The sequence below is a fragment of the Odocoileus virginianus genome, chromosome 16 (genome assembly GCF_023699985.2).
Source record: "Odocoileus virginianus isolate 20LAN1187 ecotype Illinois chromosome 16, Ovbor_1.2, whole genome shotgun sequence".
NCBI classification, from domain to species: Eukaryota; Metazoa; Chordata; class Mammalia; order Artiodactyla; family Cervidae; genus Odocoileus; species Odocoileus virginianus.
Genome location: NC_069689.1, coordinates 181,471 through 202,396, shown reverse-complemented (window position 1 = coordinate 202,396; position 20,926 = coordinate 181,471). Strand labels below are relative to the sequence as shown.

General features: G+C 55.3%; 1 protein-coding gene across 7 annotated transcripts in view; it reads right to left on the bottom strand.

Annotated features, from left to right (window-relative positions):
- Positions 1-2,695: 2,695 nt before the first annotated feature.
- The window catches only part of PML (PML nuclear body scaffold), a 52,650-nt gene continuing 34,419 nt past the window's right edge, over positions 2,696-20,926 (bottom strand). Inside the window, exons 5-9 of one of the 7 annotated variants that reach the window (XM_020897963.2) lie at positions 17,578-17,697; positions 16,909-17,167; positions 15,516-15,568; positions 6,228-6,378; positions 2,696-5,201 (exon numbers count right to left, since the gene is read on the bottom strand). In XM_020897963.2, the coding sequence (XP_020753622.2) occupies positions 4,417-5,201; positions 6,228-6,378; positions 15,516-15,568; positions 16,909-17,167; positions 17,578-17,697 (1,368 nt within the window). In that variant the 3' untranslated portion in view covers positions 2,696-4,416. Of the gene's footprint in view, positions 5,202-6,227; positions 6,379-13,768; positions 14,969-15,515; positions 15,569-16,908; positions 17,168-17,577; positions 17,698-20,926 lie in introns of those variants that run through there. The other 6 variants (XM_070477537.1, XM_020897965.2, XM_070477538.1 and 3 more) reach the window with 6 other exon arrangements.

Below are 20,926 nucleotides of genomic sequence, written 5' to 3'. Positions count from 1 at the left end.
GGCACCAGAAGGAGAGGGTGGAAACCGCCACCCAAAGGCATGGCAATGCCCCTGGCAGTGTGGGCTACAGAAGGCTCCAGCATAGACACAGCCTCCCTGTGGGGCAAATCCCAACTCTGCCACATTCAAGTTCAATGATCTGGAGCCAGGTACTCAACCTTCCTGCCCTAGCCCCCATCCCAGGTCCAGAAAAGAATGAGGATGATAATGTAACTGCATACTGTGTCTGGGGAGATTAGATGAGCCTCGCTCTGCTGAGTGAGAAAAGAGTGTCCAGCAAGTAGTTACCTTTCAGTCATGTTACTTGGGAGCTTTAGTCACCTGACTGTCCCAGGCACTCACACCTGGATGGTCACTGTGTCCTTCCCTGGGTTCAGTGAGCTCAGGTGGAATCCCTGCTGGATGCTTCTAGAAGAGGATGACTACACTTAGCCACCAAACACGGATACGGCTTAGCAACAGAACAACAGCAAACGCAGTATTTCCCCAAATTAAGTCTTCCACTTCCACTGTCACAAGTTTTGCTGTTCCTGTGTTCCTTCTGAGCTTGTAGTTACTTCATAGCTGTCCTTAAATCAGACCTGGAAAGAATACTCTTTTAGCATCATTCTGAGCATCCAGATTCCAGAAATCAGGGCATTGATAGGTTGGTTATACAGTTTCCGATAGATGTTAAAATAAATACAAAGTTGTCAACACGTTAAAAATGTTTCTCCATGCACCATCTACTTAAAGATACCTGCCATGCCACCGGCAGTACGCGTGGCGATTGGGAAAAGATGCTGCCACCCAGACCTTGAGCCCACATCCCGCCCCGCCCCCCCCCCCCCCCCCATCCGCGAGGAGCCACAGCCTCAGCACCGGGCTCGGTGGGGCTGCAGCGCCCTCTGCTGGCCGGTCTGGGAGCCGCTCCAGCTCGGCTCCCCTTCCGTCTGGGCGAGATCCACAAGGGGCGACTCTCTCAGACTGGACGTTTGATGTCACTAGCGGTGTAGTTTTCCTTCGTTGTGAGGCGTGAAGAGAAGTGAGAAAGGACCCCTTGCTCCAGGTGCAGGGGCTGGGGCACTTGGGGCGCGAGGTGGAGGCCCGCCTGAGGTCGGAGGAGGTGGAGACAGGGCGGGGACGGGACCTCGGGCAGGTTCGGGGTGAAGGGTCAGCTCTGAGTTGCGGAGGATTGTCAGGGATGGGACTGAGGGATCGAGTGAGTCTAGGGTAGATGTTAAGGGCGGGACCGGCCAGGGCTGGATGAGGGGAGGGTGCAGCTCGGGGAGACAGCAACGCCCGGTGAAGCAGCGGCTTGGGAGTTGTGCAGGTAAAAGGCAGGGCAAGGTTGAGGTGAAAGTGGACTTGCCGGTGACCTTCCTAGGGGTGTCAGTGAGCTGGCTGTCACGGGAAGACTGTTTTCGGCTCCAGGTCTGTGTGGTTGAAACCTCCCATCTGGGTGTTCAGGGGGCACAACGCCACTCACTGCTCAGCCTCTCCAAGGCAGACTCCCTGGCTCTCCTTCCTGGGACCCAGGACCAGCACACCCCCACCCCCACCCCACCCCCTAGCTGTCTGCTCCATCCCAGAGCTTGTTCTTCATCCCCTTGAAGGCAAGCCCAAGTCCTTTGCTTACTAAGATCCAATATCTGTTTTTTTCTGTTTATAAAGCAATAACACCGTCGTCTTGTTTGTCGGTAAGATAAGATCTTACATTTGTGTGATTCTTCCTACATTAAAAGGCTATTTTCACAAATCTCCTTACTGGTTCACACAAGATCCTATGAGGTAAAAAACGACCCATCTTATACCATTTTACAGAATTGGAGCCTGAACATCAGTGAGCTTGATGCACCAGACCACAGTCACAGGCTACTGAGTGAGGACTGAAACTCAGTGCCCTGACTTCTGGCCCAGCAAGCTTGTGGTTCATTGACACAGATAAACCGAGACTGATCCAGAGATTCAAAGCACAGGAGAAGTATTTGGATTTGCCATTAGAGACTTGGGCTTCCTAGGTGGCACTAGTGGTAAAGAACCTGCCTGCCAATGCAGGAGATGCAAGAGACATGGATTCGATCTCTGGGCCGGGAAGATAGCCTGGAGAAAGCAACGGCAACCCACTCCAGTATTCTTGCCTGGAAAGTTTCATGGTCAGAGGAGCCTGGCAGGTCACAGTTTATGGGGCCACAAAAAGTTGGACATGACTAAGTGAGACAGGTAGGTGAGGCTAAGGATGGAGGCACTGATCAAATCACATTACCTGGCTCCTCACCCAGGCCAGGGGGGCACTAATTCCTACAGCGCCTGTGCCAAGGGAGCCCCTGTGGGCACTAATGAGAACTCCCTCTGGGACAGCCAGGGCACAACGTTACCCAGCAGGAGGCAGACATAAAGTTCCTTTGGTCCCTGGTCTCTGGTCCATGACTCCCCCTAGGGGGTGATTCTTGAAACCGGCGCTTCTTTCCCTCCACGTGGTTACCCACCTTGGAAATGATCCCAGACAGGTCCACCCTGGTCTCCCCACTTAGAACGGGGGCTCATATCCTAGAGACCCTCAGCACTGAGCAACGAGGGGTCCTCAGCTCTGCTGAATCCTGAAAGACCCCCTCACAAAGAACAGCTGTGCCAGCAAGCTCCCCCTTCACCAGGCAAGAGACTGCTCAGGACTCCTGGGGTGGGATGGGCAGAGTCTGTGATTGGCGCACCAGGCTTTGAAGAGTCACATCTTTATTAAAGGCTAGGACAGTGGCGAGAGAGCTGAACAGTCCTTTGCTATAACACTTGTGATCAACTCCATCTGAAGGGAGAAAGCCTTGTGGGGCTGGGCTTGGAGCTGGAAATCAGCAGGCTCAGTTTTGGGGTGGGGCTGGGGGGAAGATGTGGTGAGAAGGGGACCAAGTCCTGCCCTCCTGCTGCCAAGATGGTCATCACAGACAGACTGAGGCTCCGGCCCCCTCCTCTCCTCACCCAAGCCACCGGTTTTACTGAGCTTCAGAGCCAGCGCCTACTTTTAAGTCGGAATCTGATTTTAAATGCATCAGAGTTCGCTGTTAGAGCCAGCACTCTCACATGGCAACAAGTTCCTACGTGATCCCTCTGTGGGTCTTCAGGGTCCCCAGTGGATGGGGAGTGGGGTGCGGGCACACAGCCTTCACCCATGTGAAAGCTGAGGCCATGGGGATGTCCCCAGGATCAGGGCGTCAAGGAAGAGGGATGGCAGAGGGGAAGGGGCAGTGGTTCTGCTGGTCAGACAAGACCACCTGCCTGTGTTCCGCACAAGTTTGGGGGCCTTAGTTAGCTTAGGGTTGGGGCCATGGGCTCAAGAATGAAAACCTCCTTGACCACGGCCCCAGAGGCCTGCTGTTCATTCCTAAACCCCCAGAACGGCGGGGCCAGATGGGAGCTCTGGGACCGGGCGGGCTAACCAGCCCATTTTACAGGTGGGGACGTGGGGGCTCAGGAAGGGGCCCTTTCCTGGGTTCCACTCAGTGCACACAGTTAGGGCCAGGACTCTGCTGCTCCACACTGATTCTCCTGGGAAGGCAGTCTATCAGAGCAATGGCGCTGAAACTTGGCGGGCCTCAGAATCATCTGGAGAACCTGCTAAAGCAGCCTGCTGGGCCCCACCCCAGAGACTCCTATGCTGCAGGTCCCTGGACTCCACTGAGATCAGTGCTGGGTTGGAGGTCACACCTCGGGAGGGCTTGGGGCAGGTGGGGGCAGTGCAGAGAGCGAGAAGGGCCCAGTGTGGCCAGGAGGAGGGAAGCAGGCTTGGAAGTTCATGTCTGGAAGCAGGGAGCGGCGGGCCCCATCTCCGCTGAGAGGAGGCCCTCTGGGGGTCAAAGTGCTCCAGAGGGGACGTGAACTGGGCTGGCCTTCGGGCAGTCAAAGGCTAGAAGAACCCAAAGCCCTCAGGGAAGGTTTGGTTTGAAAGGCACTTTCCTACCCGTGGGGCCCCTGGTGTCGTAGGCAGTGTCCGTGGGTGCTCTCAGCAGGCCCCCTGGGGCCATGCCAGGGCTCAGGGGGGAGCAGTAAGGACCCCTCTGGAAGCTGGAGCTGGTTGGCTGGGGCAATATGGGGGCTGCTTCGAGAGCCCAGCAGCCAGGCCTTTTTCACCAGGGACCTCACCCTGCCCCTGGTTCTGGCTCCTGGAGAGGGAGGCCCAGGGGGGTCTTTGGGCTAACTCACGGTTTTCCCAGGGCCGCCCAGGGATCTGGTGGCCCCCGGCGGGTGGTAGCTTGGCCTCAGAACCTTCTCTGTGGAATTTTTAGAGAAGTGGAATTTGGTCCCGGAGAAGGAGAACTGATTCTGGACCAAATGACAAGGGAGATAACGGGACCAGGACCTGGGAATGCTGCGGTGGGCAGGGGCGGGCTCAGGGACCCCATCTCTCTCTGTCCCCAGAGCGTCTGAGCCAGTCAGCCCCTCCCCTCAGGTCTGCTGCATAGCCCTTTCTGCCAAGCTGTGGCCAGCTGGAGGCGCAGCGACGTCTCCTGCCCCTGCCATGGCCGGCGCCCCCAGCAGACCTTCAAAGTAGGTGCCCAGAGACTGCAGGTCGAGCGCAGGCTGGGCAGAGGGCGACGCGGGGTTCCGGAGGCTCAGGAAGCGGTTGTACTTCTTCAGGCCGCCCCGCGGGTCATGGTGGTGTGCGGTCAGCAGCTCTATGAAGGTGACCTTGTGGAGGGCCAGCAAGCGGGCCTCGGCCCGGGGCAGGACGGCCGCCCGCACCAGGGGCTGCAGGGATGAGAAACACTGCAGGCTGCCGAAGGGGTGGATGTGCGGGGCCAGCTGGGGGCCGGGGGACACCTCGAGGAGGCGGCACAGGTCACGCATGGTCAGCACGGCCGCTAGGGAGCTGCGTTCGCTCATGTTTCTCGCCAGGTAGGTCTTGGCCAGGCTCTTGAGTTTGAAGCTGCTGGCCCCAGGCACGCACTCCCGGATGAGGGGCAGGGTGTCCAGGAAGCCCGAGATGGCCTTCTGGAACTCCCCCAGCATGTTCATCTCCTCCAGAGCCTGGAAGAAGTTGGGGAGACTGGGCCCCCACAGCTTATGGCAGGCCAGGATGGGCTGGCGCATGCTCGCCAAGAAGTGCAGGAAGTGCTGCAGTCCCACCTCCAGGGAGACGGCCTTGGAGCACACGTTGAGCACCTCGGGCTGGATGTACGCGCGGAAGTGGCTTTCCTGGTTCACGGCTGCCAGCTGGCTAATCTTCTGGGCTGGGCAGGAGAGAAGGGCAGCGTGAGGTCCCAAGGGCATGGTGGGGGGCATCGACCCCACCATCCAGAAACCCCACCTTGGGGCCTGATGGCAGGAATCAAACGTCAGCCTCAAACGCAGCTCTGACCCTGGCTCTGATAGGGATGGGGGTCAGAAGGGGAGGTGGGGCCGCCCTCCAAACCCCCTTCCTCCCCTGCCGGGACTCCTGCTCCCCCCTGCCCTGCCACCTTCCGGAGTTCACCAAGCCCTTTCACTCCGGGTCCCTCCTGTCTTCTGCCAGCCTCCACCCACCTGCCCTAGGGACCACTCACTGCTTCAGCCTAACCCTCCACTCTCTTTCCCCCCGACTGCCAAACCCATCAGTCACGTAGCTGAGGCCCCCAGCCGTCAGAGCGCTGGGTCAGACAGCACACCTGCCTGATCTACTCCATTCAGAGCATGGCCCCGAATCTTCCAGTGAGGTCTGCAAACGGCCTCCCTGTCCTACGAAATACTCGCTTCTTGTGTCCGCCTGGGCTGGCCCCACGCTGAGCCCGGGCAACTGGATGGGACCCGGCCTCCCGCAGGGCCAGGGTGAGCACCGCAGAGTTGAGGGAGAAGGGGTCATATCTTCTGTGACCTTGGCTCTGTTGGCCTCCCCTCGCAGCGACCATGGAACGAATGGGCTCTGCACTCAGCCTAAGGCTGTGTTGGATTGCTGGTGTCACCTTGGTGACTTTACCGTTGTGTTTCTATTTAGAAGTGTGTTCCCAAGGCTCCCTAGTGGAAGCACCAGTCATGGGGGACTCATGGAAGTGCTTGCCTCATGCCTTCAGGCCCTGATCAAAGCAGACGTCCTTATTCAGAGAACCAGGTTCAAACGCCTGCGAGGCCCCGGGGAGCTGTGGTGCTCTGCTCACTCTGGCTGCAGCCACTGGCCACAGCTCAGGGTTCTCCCGGGCTCACAGATGGCTCTGCCTGCACTTATCCTGGGGACTTAGAGGCTGAGCTAGAAAGGGGTGGGGGGTGGCCACTGGAGAACCCACTTTCATTGTCAATCTTGAGGTCAAAGAAAACCAGGGGCTTGTCTTCCACCAGGGAGTTGGAGAGGCTGTCGTCCAGGACTCCGAGTGAGCTGGGGCCCTCCAGCTGGAGGTCACTGGACTCGCTGCTGTTGTCAGCCAGCTCTCGGGAGTCCTGCAACACACAAGAAGCCAACAGGTCAGGGGGCGTGGGCGTCAAGAGGGGGCAGTGGCCATGAGAGTCGGTTCCCCATGAACAGGCGTGCATGCTGGTGTGTGCGTGAGCATGGGGCGGGGTGCGGATGAGAGCACATGGGTATGGCAGGGGGGTCTGTGTGCGTCTCAGGGAGGGCCTGTTACTGGGAAAGGGAGGGGGCGTTTCCAAGCGAGTGCCTGAATGGACGTGAATGTGCATGGGCATGTGTGAGGGTCATGCGTGTGAACCAGGACACATGTGTCAGTGTGTGAGTAGGATGGCATCACGGGGGAAGTGTGAGTGACTGTGAAGAAGTGTGGGAATGAATGCAAATATTGTGTGTGTGTGTGTTTATGGGGGGGTGTGGTTTTGTGGGCCTGTGTTGACACAGGTGTGTGTGAAAGTGTGATACTGTGTGGCTGAGTGTGCATATGGGTGAGCAGAGCTGGGTGTGGAGGCTCAGGGAAGGTGTCGGGGCGGAGGTGGGCAGGGCCCAATGTGTCCGCTCCTTGTTTCAACTCCTTGAGCCGACTCAGAACAAACATCGTGAACTGGGGGGCGGCGGGGGGAGGAGTCCCATCTCGAACCTCAGGTGTTTCTCTGGAAGGGGCAAGATGCCTAGCTTTTCTTGTCCCCCAAGTGAGCTGAGGTCCTGGCACCCTGCACGAAGGAGAGGGGAGGGCTGTCCGACCTCCGGAACGCCACCTCCAGGGGACACACAGCGTCTGGCTGTGAGAACAGTGGAGAAGTAGGCTCAGAACCGGGGAGCTCTCTGTCATCTGGCGTCCAGGAGACAGCTGCTTAGGTAAGCTGAAGGCCCGGGTTCTGGCAGGCTGGGCACCTGAGGCTCTGTTGTCTCCAGCACCAAGGTGTGAACACTGTCGAAAGGCCCTGGGGATGGGAGGGCCTCTAGCTGTAAGCGTTTAAACCCCCGGGGCTGGGGTGGAGGAGGGAGGGAGAGCCTTTCATAACGTAGAGTTAATTGCTTATCATCTGCCCACCGGGCAAAGCTCAGCTTTGGTGGCCTGCTCAGAACTTCCTGTGTCACCTGTGGATGTTAACCAGACACCAGGAGGAAGGGATGTGGCCATTGTCACAGGGCCCGCTGGGGGCGCTGTAGGGTCAGAGTCCAGAGCAGGCCCCAGCCTTCCCCTCTGACAGACTGCCCCTGATGGCTGATGGAGCTGGCCTCACTCGAGGCCATCCAAGGCCTCTCTGAACTCTGACCTCTGGCTATCGTCCCTGGCCTGGGCAGAACTATCCTACTGTCTCCGGCCCTTCCACTCTCCAGGTGAAGCCTGTTTTACTGAAACTTCAGCCAAGTGCAAAGTCTTTGCTAACCACAATTAAAATGTGCTGGAATTTTCCTGTGAGTGGCTGATTTCTGCTTTATTTGCATTTCATAGCCCTCTCCCAGGCGCACCATCTTCCTCCTAGGCACTGATAGACACTCACTGAATCCATCTAGACCTGGTTTGGCTTACAGCAGCCTGTGAGTTTTCTGGGACTTTATACCTAAGGCCCTACTTTGACAAAACATAGGCCTTGTGGATCAGTATCATTGAGTATCATTGAGTTGGCCGTGCAGCCAAGGCTGGCTTGGCAAGTCTTTCTGAGTCTCTGTCCTGCTATCAGGGCTCCCTGGCCTCCCTGGAGGGATCCTTCTCCAGGAGTCTTCTTTGAAGTTGCCAGAGTGCCGACAGGAGACACTACCTTCCTCCCCCATGGGAGAATCTAGTTGTTTCCTCCCTCCAACCTTCCAGTGCCTGTCCTGATCACAAGGCAGTGGTGCTCTCACACTGGGGCTGGTGGAAACAGCTGGACTCCCATTGCTGTGGCCTCCCCTGCGCTGCAGGTGAAGTGCTGTCCCCTTGCCGTCCCCACTTGGCCGAGTCATCTCTGCCACCCACCAGCATGGCCTTCCCCTATTCCTTCTTCTCTTTGCTCCAAACTGCCGAAGCCCTCGCAGTGGCCCTGAGTGCTTCCGTCCGTCTTCTGGAGCTGTCTCTTCAGGCTGGAAAGCCAGTGTCTTCTCTTCAGATAGTCCTTTCCAAGACTTGATCTCCCTGGAGAGCAGCACCTTTGAGCCAACTCCCCCATCTTTATACCAGGGTCACTTATGATAGCCACGAGAACCTCACTTTTCAAGAGCCTCCCATGGCCCTGAGGTATTTATAGTCATGGAAATATCCTTTGTCCTGAACTTACTGAAGACCCTGCTGGCCCCCTTAATAAAAGAACACCCCTTTCCATCAAGTTGTCAAGGGAGGGAAGGCTGAATCTTCCAGCCCTGACTCCCCTTCCACCCAGATTTTTCTTGCCCTTGGGGAACGACCATAAAGTATGGCTATTCCACCGGGCTGGTCTAACAGGAATGCCTTCCACTGAGCTCCAGCTAGCACTACAAGCAGTTCCCCATTCCTGCCTTAAATCCCAGCAGTACAGCTAGGAAGTACTGACATTTAAAAAAGACTTTCCTAAAGACCCAGGGTTAACAGAATCAGCACATAGAGGCTCCGATGCTGGATATCTTTCTGTCCTTCTTCCACGCCCCCCACTGCCTGCCACTCCTCGACCTCATTCCACAATCAAGATTAAGGGGGGGGGGGGGCAGTGGAACATAGAGGGGGAGAGTAGCAGAGACCTGAACCCAAGAATCCAGGAGAGGGCCTTTCATTGGAAAAAGCTTGAGATTTGCTTGGAAGGGAAAGGAATGGCAGCAGAAAGAACCAGAGCAGGGAAGAGATCAGAGCCCACATATGAGGACTGGAAAGTGAAAAGTGAGAAAAGGCTTTGAGGGATCAATGAGTAGGAGATGATGGTGGTGAGCCTGAAGGGATGAAGGATTTAAGGAGTGCTGCTGTGAGTTATGAATTGTATTCTCTGTAATAGTTTTTGAAAGATGACTATATACTAGATAGTTGGTTAATGGACTGTGTTTCTTTGACTGCAAAACTGAGCCATGTGGGATCTGGGATATTTCTCAGTATACACAGGCAATCAGGATACATGTGCAATTGGGTTCACGAGCTCAATTTCACTTATCTCCATCACAGTCAACTTAGCAGATCAACTGCATCTCAACTTAACACAACAGGTGTAATGGCCATATCGAGGTGCTCCTAGGAAGCCACTAGGCTGACACCTTATCACCTTCCAAAAAAAACCTTATAGGAGGTTTATCTGGAAAGACCCAGCATCTCCCCTTTCCAAACTGGATCATATCCCAGCATGTATACGTCACCTCTATTCAAGGCTGATACGTACACAAATGAGCAGCATTTCTTTGACACAGATATGCAATCAAATCCCTCAAGTGGAGAAGGGAGTGACAGAGGATGAGATGGTTGAATGGCATCACCGACTCAATGGACATGAGTTTGAGCAAGCTCTGGGAGACAGCAAAGGACGGGGAAGCCTGGTATGCTCCAGTCCATGGGGTCACAGCACAGAGTCAGACATGACTTAGCGACTGAACACAACAACCTTGATTGTGCACAAGCAATTTAAAAAAATCTTGATGTCCAGGCTGCACCCCAGAGCAATTCAGTTAGACTCTCTGGGGGTGGGACTCAGGAATCTGTCCTTGGCAAAACCCCCAAGTGATAGCAGTACATAGCCAGGATTGGGAACAACTGTCCTAATTACTGATTCATTCCATGTTTGGGCATCAGCAAATCAGACAGGAGCCAAACTTTTTGCTATTCAACATCCTCACCTGAAGTATCTAGTATCGACATTAATGCTAATCGAGAGAGTCCTCGGCTCTTGAGGAACTTTCTCAGCACTTGAGCTCAAGCAACAGTTGGAATCAGATTGGCCAGACACATGCATGCCTGTATTTTGCAGACAGAAAACCCTAGCTCTTGCAAAGCCTGAAGGCCCCAGAGATACCGCACATGTTATCTGTTAACCCAGATGATCCCATTAGCCAGCCTGTGGTCCTTACGTCCCTCTGTCTCCTGCTCTGGCCCTTCTGCAGGCTCCAGGGGCCACGGCTCCCATCTTCTCAGCCGAGCACCTGTTTCTTTTTCCAGTGTGCACACTCACCAGCATCACGGTCCCTCCCCTGGATCAGTTGCTCCCCACAGGCCTCCCTTCCCCTGCCCGTCACCATGCACTTCTTCCGGAAGTTGCCCCCTCAGCAAGGCCACCTCCTGCTTCCACTTGGTTCTGCTGCTACTGGGCACTGGGGCATCTTCTGTTGCAAGAGTGGGTGAGGACATCTATCTTTTTCTCCTTTGGCCCTGTTGACACAGGGCCCGCGGCAGAGGTGTGGCTGAGCCACCTCATTTTTAAGCATAGTCCTCACCCCAGGTCTCCAGCATCAGGCCTGGGACTCCCCCTCCACCCCAAGACTACAGTCCCACTGCCTCTCCCAGCAGGGGCGAGGTCTCCGACAGAACACCTGTGCTTCTCAAGCAGCCTCTCCCCAGCCCTGCCCACCACACCAGGTCAGTGCCAGAGCCCCCACATGTCTGGATTCCAGCCATTGACACAGCTGCAGCACCAGTTGGGGGCTTGCATGCCCTGGTACACTTGGAAAACGCAGTATCTTAGCAGGCCACTATTCTACAACTCAGCAGGTGACAGAAGAGACATGAGTTCAACCTCTGGGTGGGGAAGAGCCCCTGGAGAAGGAAATGGCAAACCCCTCCAGTGTTCTTAGCTGGAGAATCCCATGGACAGAGGAGCCTGGTGAGCTACAGTCCATGGGGTCACAAAGAGCTGGACATGACTGAAGCAGGCATTCCAAAGCTCTCATACAGGGGCAGGATGGATAAAGTCCATAGGGAGGGGAGGACATGGGAGCTGGGAGCATCCTGCAGACATCGCCCTGCCCCCTCCTGCTAAGGAACTCTGGGAGCACCAGGGGTCTGGAAGGGGGCACGGAAGGTGGATGAGAGATGCATGTACTGAGAAGGATCTAATTTGTTTGCTTTCTAAATTTTTTTTTTCCAGTAAGTTTCAGACTCCTGTAATGGTTAATTTTAAAATTGTGTCTGAAGAACGCCTACACAAAAGCAGTATCCCTCTGGTTTCTCTTGCCTCCAGACATGAGCAGCTGCTTCTAATCATTTAATTCTTTGTAACCTGAAATGCACTTCTCCTTCCTGAGTTGATCAACCTCAGATAGCACCTAGTGGCTCCTTGCTGCTAAGTCGCTTCAGTCGTGTCCGACTCTGTGCGACCCCAGAGATGGCAGCCCACCAGGCTTCCCCATCCCTGGGATTCTCCAGGCAAGAACACTGGAGTGGGTTGCCATTTCATTCTCCAATGCATGAAAGTGAAGTCGCTCAGTCGTGTCCGACTCTTAGCGACTCCATGGACTGTAGCCAACCAGGCTCCTCCGTCCATGGGGTTTTCCAGGCAAGAGTACTGGCTCCTCGCTACTGACAGCTAAGTGCTAGTCTGACCCCACCCCAACCCCCACACTACCAAAATATTTCTGGTTTCAGTAGTTCTACCTGACTCTCATGAAGTCTGGCCAGATTAACAGCATTCAAATCCTTCTCTTGCTCTTTCTTTCCCAGGCTTCTACTTCCATCCAGGGTTAGCCTTGTTTTATGTTATCAAGATTATGGGATAGAAAGAAGTAACCAGCTTTCTGAGGAATTTAGAACATGGAATGACTCACAAAGTGATTGGCACTGAGGAATAGTAAAAAGGGTTGGGGGAGCCCTGGGCAGCTCTGGGGTCCCAGCTTTTGCAACTAGGCAGATGTGTGCAACTTACAGAGAGGACAAGAGGCAAGGTGAATTTGAGTTTCTGTGGGGCATCTGAGTGGAGATACTGCGCGGCTACTGGCTTTATTGGTCTGGTGGGCAGGAGCCCATAGGCAGCCGTGTGCATGGTTGAGATCATGGGGACAGTGTAGATTCTAGAAGGAGATGAGATCCAAGAACCTAAAGCTGAAACAACAACATTTAAAAGAATGAAGAGACCTGAAGCGGAGGTGAGGAGGACCAGCCAGAGCTGCAGGAGGAAACCTCCTGAAGCCAAGGGAAGCAGAGTTGTGGGGCGTTAGGACTGAAGGTGACCACTGGACTCAGAGGCACCATCTGGAGATGGTGGCAGGGCTCACAGGCATGGTGGGGAAGGGCAGGGAACTGGGGCAAGGAAGGAGCGCCGAGGGGATGAAGGTCGAAGCGCATAAATGGTGTGTGTGGGGGGAATGAATGCAATGGTAGGACTTTCTCCAGGGTGCTTAGTTACAGCCCACAGGAAGTGTTTGAAGATGCAAATGAGGATGGGGAGATGGAGGGAGGCTCCCAAAGGACAGGAGGGCAGGGCCAGGAAGAGGAGGAGTGAGTCCTAGAGGGGGGTGGCCACCCTCACCATCCTAACAGAAGGGATGGGGAGGGATGTGATGGGGTCAGGTCAATCAGTCATCAGAAAGCAAGATGTGGGCCGCTGCCATGCCACCTGTCCTATGGTCCTCCTAGGGCAGAAGGTGCAGCCACCGGCCAAGAGCAAGGGTGGGGAAGAGGGACCAGAGCTAGGGAAGTAGGGGTGCAGCGAGGCGCCCTGAAGAGCAGGGGGCGGGGCATGCCTAGGCAGGAGGCCAAGGAGCCCAGGAGACAAATCATCTGTAGCTTTCCTCCCCTCGACTTTTCTCCAACAGAAGTTGGCCTCCAGGTGGCAGTGCAGAGCAGGGGACACGACTGCCTCCTTCCAGGGCTGTGTTCGGAGGGCCGGCTACCAGGAGCGAGGCCGTGGGGAGACAGGGCACCAAGATCCTGGCGGAAGACTGGCTGAAACGGTGGACCTTGCTGGCTGGTGGGCAGAAGGAACTGGGAGGGAGAGAGCCCAGGTCCTGGAAATAACTGATGGGGAGCTCAAGGAATAGGAGGCTATGGTCAGTCTGGGCCAGTCTAGAGAAGGAAAGTTCTCAGTGATGCAGTGGTCTGGGGGGAGGAGGCAAGAGGGGTGGGGCTGGCAGCTACTGGGGAATGGGGCAAAGATCCTTGAAACGTCAAGGAGAGGCCAGGCTGGTGGATGTTGGAGTCAGCCAGGAAGAAAGCGGGACCTGGGTGGGGAGAGGAAACCTAGGAGGCAGTCTTCCTACGTGGTGGGGAGCAGAAGGATGTCTGAGATGAGCTGGGGAAAGGGGGTTCATCTGGAGAGCCCAAACCTCAAGGGCATAGAGGATGCTGCCAGATAGTAGAACCGAAACAGTCCAGGAGGCACAGAGGGCCTGGACCCCACGTCCCACCTCTGAGGCTCACACAGGGAATGGAGGAAAGAGGGTCACGGCAACCCCACAGGTGAACCAAGTGTCTGTGCAGAGGAGCCAAAGACCGCCAGCCGGGAGGAGGTAGGCCCAGCAGGGAATCTGACGGTCATGGAAGAAGGGTTTGCAAGGGTAATCATTCAATGAGTGTTTATTGAGCAGCCACACCTGCCAGGGCCTGGGAGCCACGCAGTCCCTGCCCTCATGGGCTTACATCCTGGCAGAGGCCCAGTGGGAAGGCTTGGGGCGGGAGAAGGGGGCAGTGGGAGTTGCAAAGGGTGCGAGAAGCTTCGTCTTGGGCAAAGAGACCTGAGGATGTGGGGAACCAGAATATCCTGGCTGGGGAGGCCTTAAGCCTCTTTGTTCAGAGGTCCATGGAGCCATTCATTCCCTGCTTCATTCTGTGACAAGACATACGGGATGCCAACCTGCCAATCTCCAGGGCTGCAAAGGAGGGAGGTACCTGGGGCTCTCAGAGGCTTGTCTGCGGGGTGTCTGTGCTGGTGGGTGGCCTCTCCAGAGGGTGGGGTGGTAGGAGTGCACTTGGAGAGGCCTCCATGGGGACCTGGACTGGGGGATTCTCCGTGGGGGCCCTGCCAGGATCCCGAGGGGAGACCTCTGCTCCGGGAATTTGGGATGCTCTGCCTCCCCCCATCATTCTCCTGTAAAAGGTGTTACGCTGGGAGATCCCAGGGGAGTGAGGAAGGGGAAAGATGTTGAGCCACTGGGACACAGCGGGGAAGGAGTCAAGGGGTCGTGTAGCCAGTCGCAACAGGCGGGGTTGGCCACCGGCCCTTTGGGGGCGGGCGGGATCCTCTTGGGGATTGGCAGGTTGGCTGGGAGGCCCAGTGGTGGCCGGGGTGGTGGTTTGACCCGTGGGGGAAAGCCAAGTCCACGTGTGGGCACCATACGTTTTGAGGGGCAGGTGAAAGGTGCTGCGAGGGCGCAGGGCTCTTTGCACCCCGCGTGACAGGAAGCTGATCCCACGGTGGACGGCGGCTTGCTCCTGGTGACCGGCAGGCTGGCTGGGGCTCTCAGCGTCGGGGACGGCAGCTTGCTGGGCGGGATGGTGGGGAGGCCAAGCCGGGGGGCGGCATGTGCCACGGGACAGACGAGAGGCCCAGAGGGGGTGGGACGCTCCGTGAGCTCTCGGCGGGGGGTGGACGGACGAGGAAGGAGGCAGGACGGCGGTCTCAGTGGGCTCCGCACGCTTTCCAACACAGAACCTCAGACTGAGGGCTGGCAGGGGCCTCAGGGGCCACCCAGTCCAGCCTTCCACTCTAATTCCGATCCCTTTCGCCCCTGGGCAGGCGACAGCCCGGCCTCTATGACCCTCTAAGAACAAACATCCGGGACAGGAGGGTCACAACCCATGCAGCCACTTGTCCCACTGTGGGATGGCTTTAAACAAAGTTCTGCTTATGTGGAGTCACAACGTTCTAGTCTGGGCCCTGCGTGGTGCTGCCCTGCACCCTCACACCCCCACGTGGCCCTGCATGGCTGCCATTAACCGGGGGAACGGGTGTGGGTCCGCCCTCCTCACTGAGACTTAGGAGTCAGAAAATGCATAAGGAAGCTGCAGACACAGGCACTGGCTAGTCCAGAAAAGACACAGGGCTCTGAAGGGAAGCCCCGTCCAGCTCTTCAGAAAGCGTACATGTGATTACTGATGGCTCCTGCCCTGGTACGACAGGAGGGCCGGGGTGATCCAGGCCACAGCTGGCAATTGGAGACTATCCTCCGGACAACTCGGGACTCACTGCCTCGCTGATAAATCCCCCGGGTGCAAGGTGAGTCTGAGAGTCACTTGCTGGGGGCTCTGCCCCCGGGGACCTGGAATGGGGGGAGGAAGTGTCCTGGGCCGGACTTCTGAACCACTCACCGGGTTTTCAGGATCTGAGTCTTCTGAGCTGCTGATCACCACGACGCGCTCCTCTGAAATGGAGCAAGGGAGATGGGGTTAGGCCCTGGCAGGGCTGCTTGTGAACGGAGCCCGGGGTGTTCTCCTATGGGAATCCTTGCAGGTCAGTGGGCTGGGCGGGTGACATGTGCCCTGCAAGGGGGCTGTCAACATTCAGCGTGTCGGCCAGTGTGGATCTGCCTGTTTAGTCCCTCAGTTAGGTCTGACTCTTTGCAACCCTGTGGATGTAGCCTGCCAGGCCTCTCTGCCAGTGGAATTCTCCAGGCAAGAATACTAGATTGGGTTGCTGTGCCTTCCTTCAGGGGACCCCCAATGGGTCCCCATCCCATGGCAGGGATCAAAGCCATCTCTCTGATGTCTGTCTGTGTTAGCAAGCGGGTTCTTTACCACTGGGCCACCTAGGAAGCCGGGATCTGCCTGTATGGAGGGGTTACTCAAGGTGGCTTTCCATCACTGCCTACTATGCCTTGTCTGTGAAGACTTAATTCAGCTGCTGCCCTGGAATGATTCAGAACTGACTACCCGTGGAGGGGGTGTGACAAGCACCACCTGGTTTGGAACCTTGGGCCATCCTAAAGCAGCACACTGGTTGTTCCAATTCTCAGTTCTGTGAACCAAGATGTTTGAGTTAAAAGATATTTTAGGTTTATAAAACCTTCTGATTACCAATAGCATTTGTGAGCAAGGATTCTCCATTGGGGCTGAGTTTGTGGCCAGGGTCAGGGTTCAGTGTGACCAGGGACAGGGGTCAGCATGGGACCTAGAATGAAAACAAAGCTGGACACTGGGTAAGACAGCTCCAGGAAGAACTGTCTTGAACATTCCAGAATTCTGTGGGTTGACCTCCACTCACATGAAAGGACTCCCTCTCTGGCAGTGGCCATAAAAGATACCTTGAACAAATGAGATACTTTAGGTGGATGGCCTTCGTAAAAAAAAATTGGGAACTGAAGGGTGTGGACTTTACCCAAGTCTTCTCTGAGCATGTGCTAGACACCTACCAGCAAACATTGTCTGGGGAGACCCAGCCTATGCAGAGGCATGGTCTGAGTTCAAAAAGAGTGTGTCAGGGGAAGGAGCTAAGAAAATGTGTTCCCCAGCCCATCATGCTCTCTACACGGGCATCCCAACAAAGCATGGGCTAAACCATCCACGTTCCCGCCAGCTCCCCCAACCCAGACAAACCCTGGACTTGCCCTTCCCGTTTGGTGGCAGCTGAGGGCAAGACACACAGGGAATGCTGCTGGCCTTGGGCTTCCTGGGAAGGGCATCGGGATGGAGAGGAGGGGTCCCACCCAACCCCGGGAAGACAGGATGCAGGCCTCAGCCCGTGCAGCCTACCCCCACTCCCTACCTGTCTCTGCAGGGTCGCCGGTTTGATGGTTGCTGTCAGGCATCGAGAGCTCATCTCTTATGATGGGGCTCTTGGGGCTGGGGGGCCCATCCAGGTGGGGTGGCGAGACTGCCCTGGAGGTGCTGGGCCTGGGCTGCTCAGGGGAGCTCTGAGCCAACCTAGACTCTTCCCCCTCCTCAGACTCCATCTTGATGACCTTCCGGGGGCAATCGGTTTGGCAGGCCTTCCTCTTCTGCGGGGTGGCCGTGTTGGTGACCTCCTGTGCAGTGGGGTGTCACAGGGTGGGGTCAGGAGCCTCCAGGGCACCAGGGCAGTGGGCAGAGACCCAGACCTGAGTGGTAGGACTCTGTTCCCCGCCCCGTGCCCTTTGCTCCTGCTGTCCCCTCTTCTATCTGCCATGCAGGTCACACCTCTCTACACAGAGGCCCTCCCAGGTCAGCAGGCACACTGGCCCTGCTGGTGACCACTGACCACCGATCTCTGCTGGCTTCTGACTGCCCTGGGAGGGGCTCCTGCTTGGAAGGGAGCTTCCTGACACAGCCACCAAGGGCTGGGAGGGCGCAGAGTAAGTGCCTGTTGAGGTCTGGGTTCTCACTTCCATTCCACCTCTTACCACCGAGTGGGATCTGGGCCCTGGGAAGGGGAGGCGAGGGCTGGGGAACATCTTACTTCTCTGCGGGAGGGGTCTTGGATGGAGAAGGCGTACACTGGCACAGGGTGTGCCCCTGGCACCGGCTGTACCACGGCCAATCCCGCGGCTTGCTCCTGGTCCCTCTGCACCTCCTCTGGCTGCAAAGTTGTGAAACAAAAGTAGTCAGAAATGACCAGGCAGGGGACTTCCCTGGTGCTCCAGTGGCTAAGTCCCTGCACTCCCAATGCAGGGGGCTCAGGTTTGATCCCTGGTCAGGGAACTAGATCTCACACGCTGAAACTAAAGAGCACGTGTGCCTCAACTAAGACCCAGTGTAGCCAAATAAATAAATATTAAAGAAAGAAAATGACCAGGCAGTAGGACCAGCCAGGTTCCCTGACCTGGGGTCAGCTCAGTCTCCAAGGCCTCACCCAGACATAAGAGCTGGCTCCTGGTCCAATACCGAGAGCCTAATGGGGACCAGGAGTCTTCCTTGCAGCCTCCATGACTTCACCCCCTGGCAACCCTGAGCTGCTGGCACCAGGGACCACGTCAATGCCTGTGAATCCTAATGGTGCCAGAAGATGACCTCAGGGATCACAGTGCCCAACAACTCAAGGTTCGCTTGACAGGTAGGCCCAGCCTAGACAACTCCGGGGCTTCCCCGGTGGCTCAGATGGTAAAGAATCCACTTGTAATGTGGGAGACCTGGGTTCAATCCTTGGCTTGGGATGGTCCCCTAGAAGAGGGCATAGCAACCCACTCCAGTATTCTTGCCTGGAGAATCCTCATGGACAGAGGACCCTGGCGGGCTACAGTCCACGGCGTTGCAGAGTCAGACGTGACTCAGCGACTAAGCGCAGACCAGCACAAACAACTCTAGGGACGAAGTGGTGCTGGTGGTCCCTACTAATGGCGGTAGCTCCTCTCTAGCTGCAAATTCATAATAGGGAGGGGACCCTTCCATGGAGCTGACATTGCCCCCCGCCCCATCACCTGTTCACAATAGCCTAAAGGTGGAAGCAGCCCAAATGTCAATGGATGAAGAGATAAAATGTAGGGTAGCCTTTCAGGAGAATCCCATTCAGCCACAGAAAGGAATGACATCCTGACCACACACGGTGGATGGACCTCGAACACATCATGCTAAGTGGACAGCTAGCCACAGAAGAACGCATTCTCTATGATTCCATTTATACGAAATAGCCAGAAGTGCCAAATGCACAATGACAGCAGACTGGGCATTGCCAAGGGTTGGGGGAGGGAAAGTGAGGAGTGACTGCTTCATGGATATAGGCTTTCCTTTTGGGGAAATGAAAGTACAGGAACTATAGTCTGGGACAGTTATACCAGACTGTGAGCGTACTAAATGTCACTGGATGGTACACTTTAAAATAGTTAAAATGGTGAATTTTCTTATGTGAATTTTACAATGAAATTACAGTTTAAAAAAAAAGAAGGTGGTGCTATATTATACATTATTATATTATATATATATATATTGTATTATTGCCCATCTACAGAGAAGGAAACCAAGGCACAGAGAGGTGAAGTGATTTCCTAAGGTCATATACCTAATAAGGGCCTGGACCCGGGGCTTGAAACTAGTGTTATTTTTAATTTTTTAAAAATTTGTTTATTTTTGGCTGCATTGGATCTTCATTGCTTTGTGCAGGCTTTCTCTAGTTGCGGCAAGAAGGGCTTACTCTCCAGTTGCAGTGCAAGGGCTTCTCTTTTGTGGAGCACAGGCTCTAGGCGCATGGGCTTAGTTGCTCTGCGGCATATGGAATCTTCCCAGACCAGGGATTGAACCCACGTCCCCTACACTGGTAGGCAGATTCTTATCCACTGCGCCACCAGGGAAGTCCAAATCCAGTGCTTCTGAAATGCAAGTTCCCTTTCTGCGCCTGAGTACACTCCCTTTTCTTCACTCACTGTCTCCTTTATGTCCGTCTGCACCATCTTTCCCTATCGTGGGAAACTCAAGAGTAAGCTGGAGCTTTTGCTGAAATGGTGTTTGTGATGTGGTGAGCATCCCTCTGCAATGAGAGGCCCAGATTCCGGCGCTCAGTCCAGGGGCCCCAGCCTGCCCCTCCTGCCTCCAATCCTGACCCCTTGGCGCCTCACACTCCCTATGCACTCGGCAGACGAGGGTCCATCCGGAGCCCGAGGTCCATCCACATAGCTGGAGGGGGCTCTTGGCTAAGCTGAGCTGCGTTAGAAAACCCAGGCACTGGGTTGTAAGAGGGTGAGGTCAGGAATGTGCTTTCCTCATGGGGACAGGCTCTGTCCGCTCCTGTGCGGTGGGGCACGTGGTTGGGCCCACCCTCACAGGGTGAACGGCAGGGCTTACCTGGCCACGCCTGGGCAGAGGAAGGCAGGGAAGCCTGGCAGGACAGGCCGTGTGCTGGGGACCAGGACCCCGAGGCGGGGCTCTTCTTGATGTCAAGTGCATTCATGTCAAATGTGGGTTCCCAAATCATGGAGTATCATGGACTGATTTCCTCCCCTCCTTCCAGGGTTTCTTTTTCTCAACATCCTCACAAAAAGAGGAGAGCTGTTTCTCTGAATCAGAGAGCAGACCTGTTTGGGGTGGGGGTGGGGGGTTGTGTGGGAGGAGGTGATAATCTGGCAGGTCATTTTCTCCCAGGCCTCTTGGAAAAATATATAATCTCCAGGGTACTCTTGGTGCCAGTGTTTTACAAATTACAGTTGTGACCCATGAATGGGTCACGGAAGCAAAGTCATGACTAGCATTTTTTGTATTACATAGAATACTACAGAACAGAAAAATCTTAAGAGTACATACCACATTTATCAGTGTAATTTATTGCACAAAACTTCTGTTTTAGCTATAGGAATGTGCATGTGTATACACCAGTAGGTTAGATGTAAAATATATCTTTTACAGTGGGTGGTAGTCAAAAACTTTAAACCACTCCACAGTCTTTAAGATGGCCACCACTTTAAAAAAAAGTGTGAATGAGAATGTGGAGAACTGGAACCGCTGTGGACTGTTGGTGCACCAATACAGTGCAGCCACTAAGGAAAATTTTATGGTGATTCCTCAAAAATTAAAAACAGAATTACTATACGAATCAGCAATTCCACTTCCAGGCAAATTTATGTTATATGTATTTGATCACCATTAAAAATGAAAGAGTGGGGACTTTACTGGTGGTCCAGTGGTTAAGAATCTGCCTTCTAATGCAGGGGACCTGGGTTCGATCTCTGGTCCAGAAAGAGTCCATATGCTGAGGCACGACTAAGGTCGTGTGCCACAACTACTGAGCTTGCGTTCTAAGAGCCTGTGCTCTGCAACAAGAGAAGCCACCACAATGAGTGTGCACACCACAGCTAGAGGGCAGCCCCCATTTGCGGCAACTA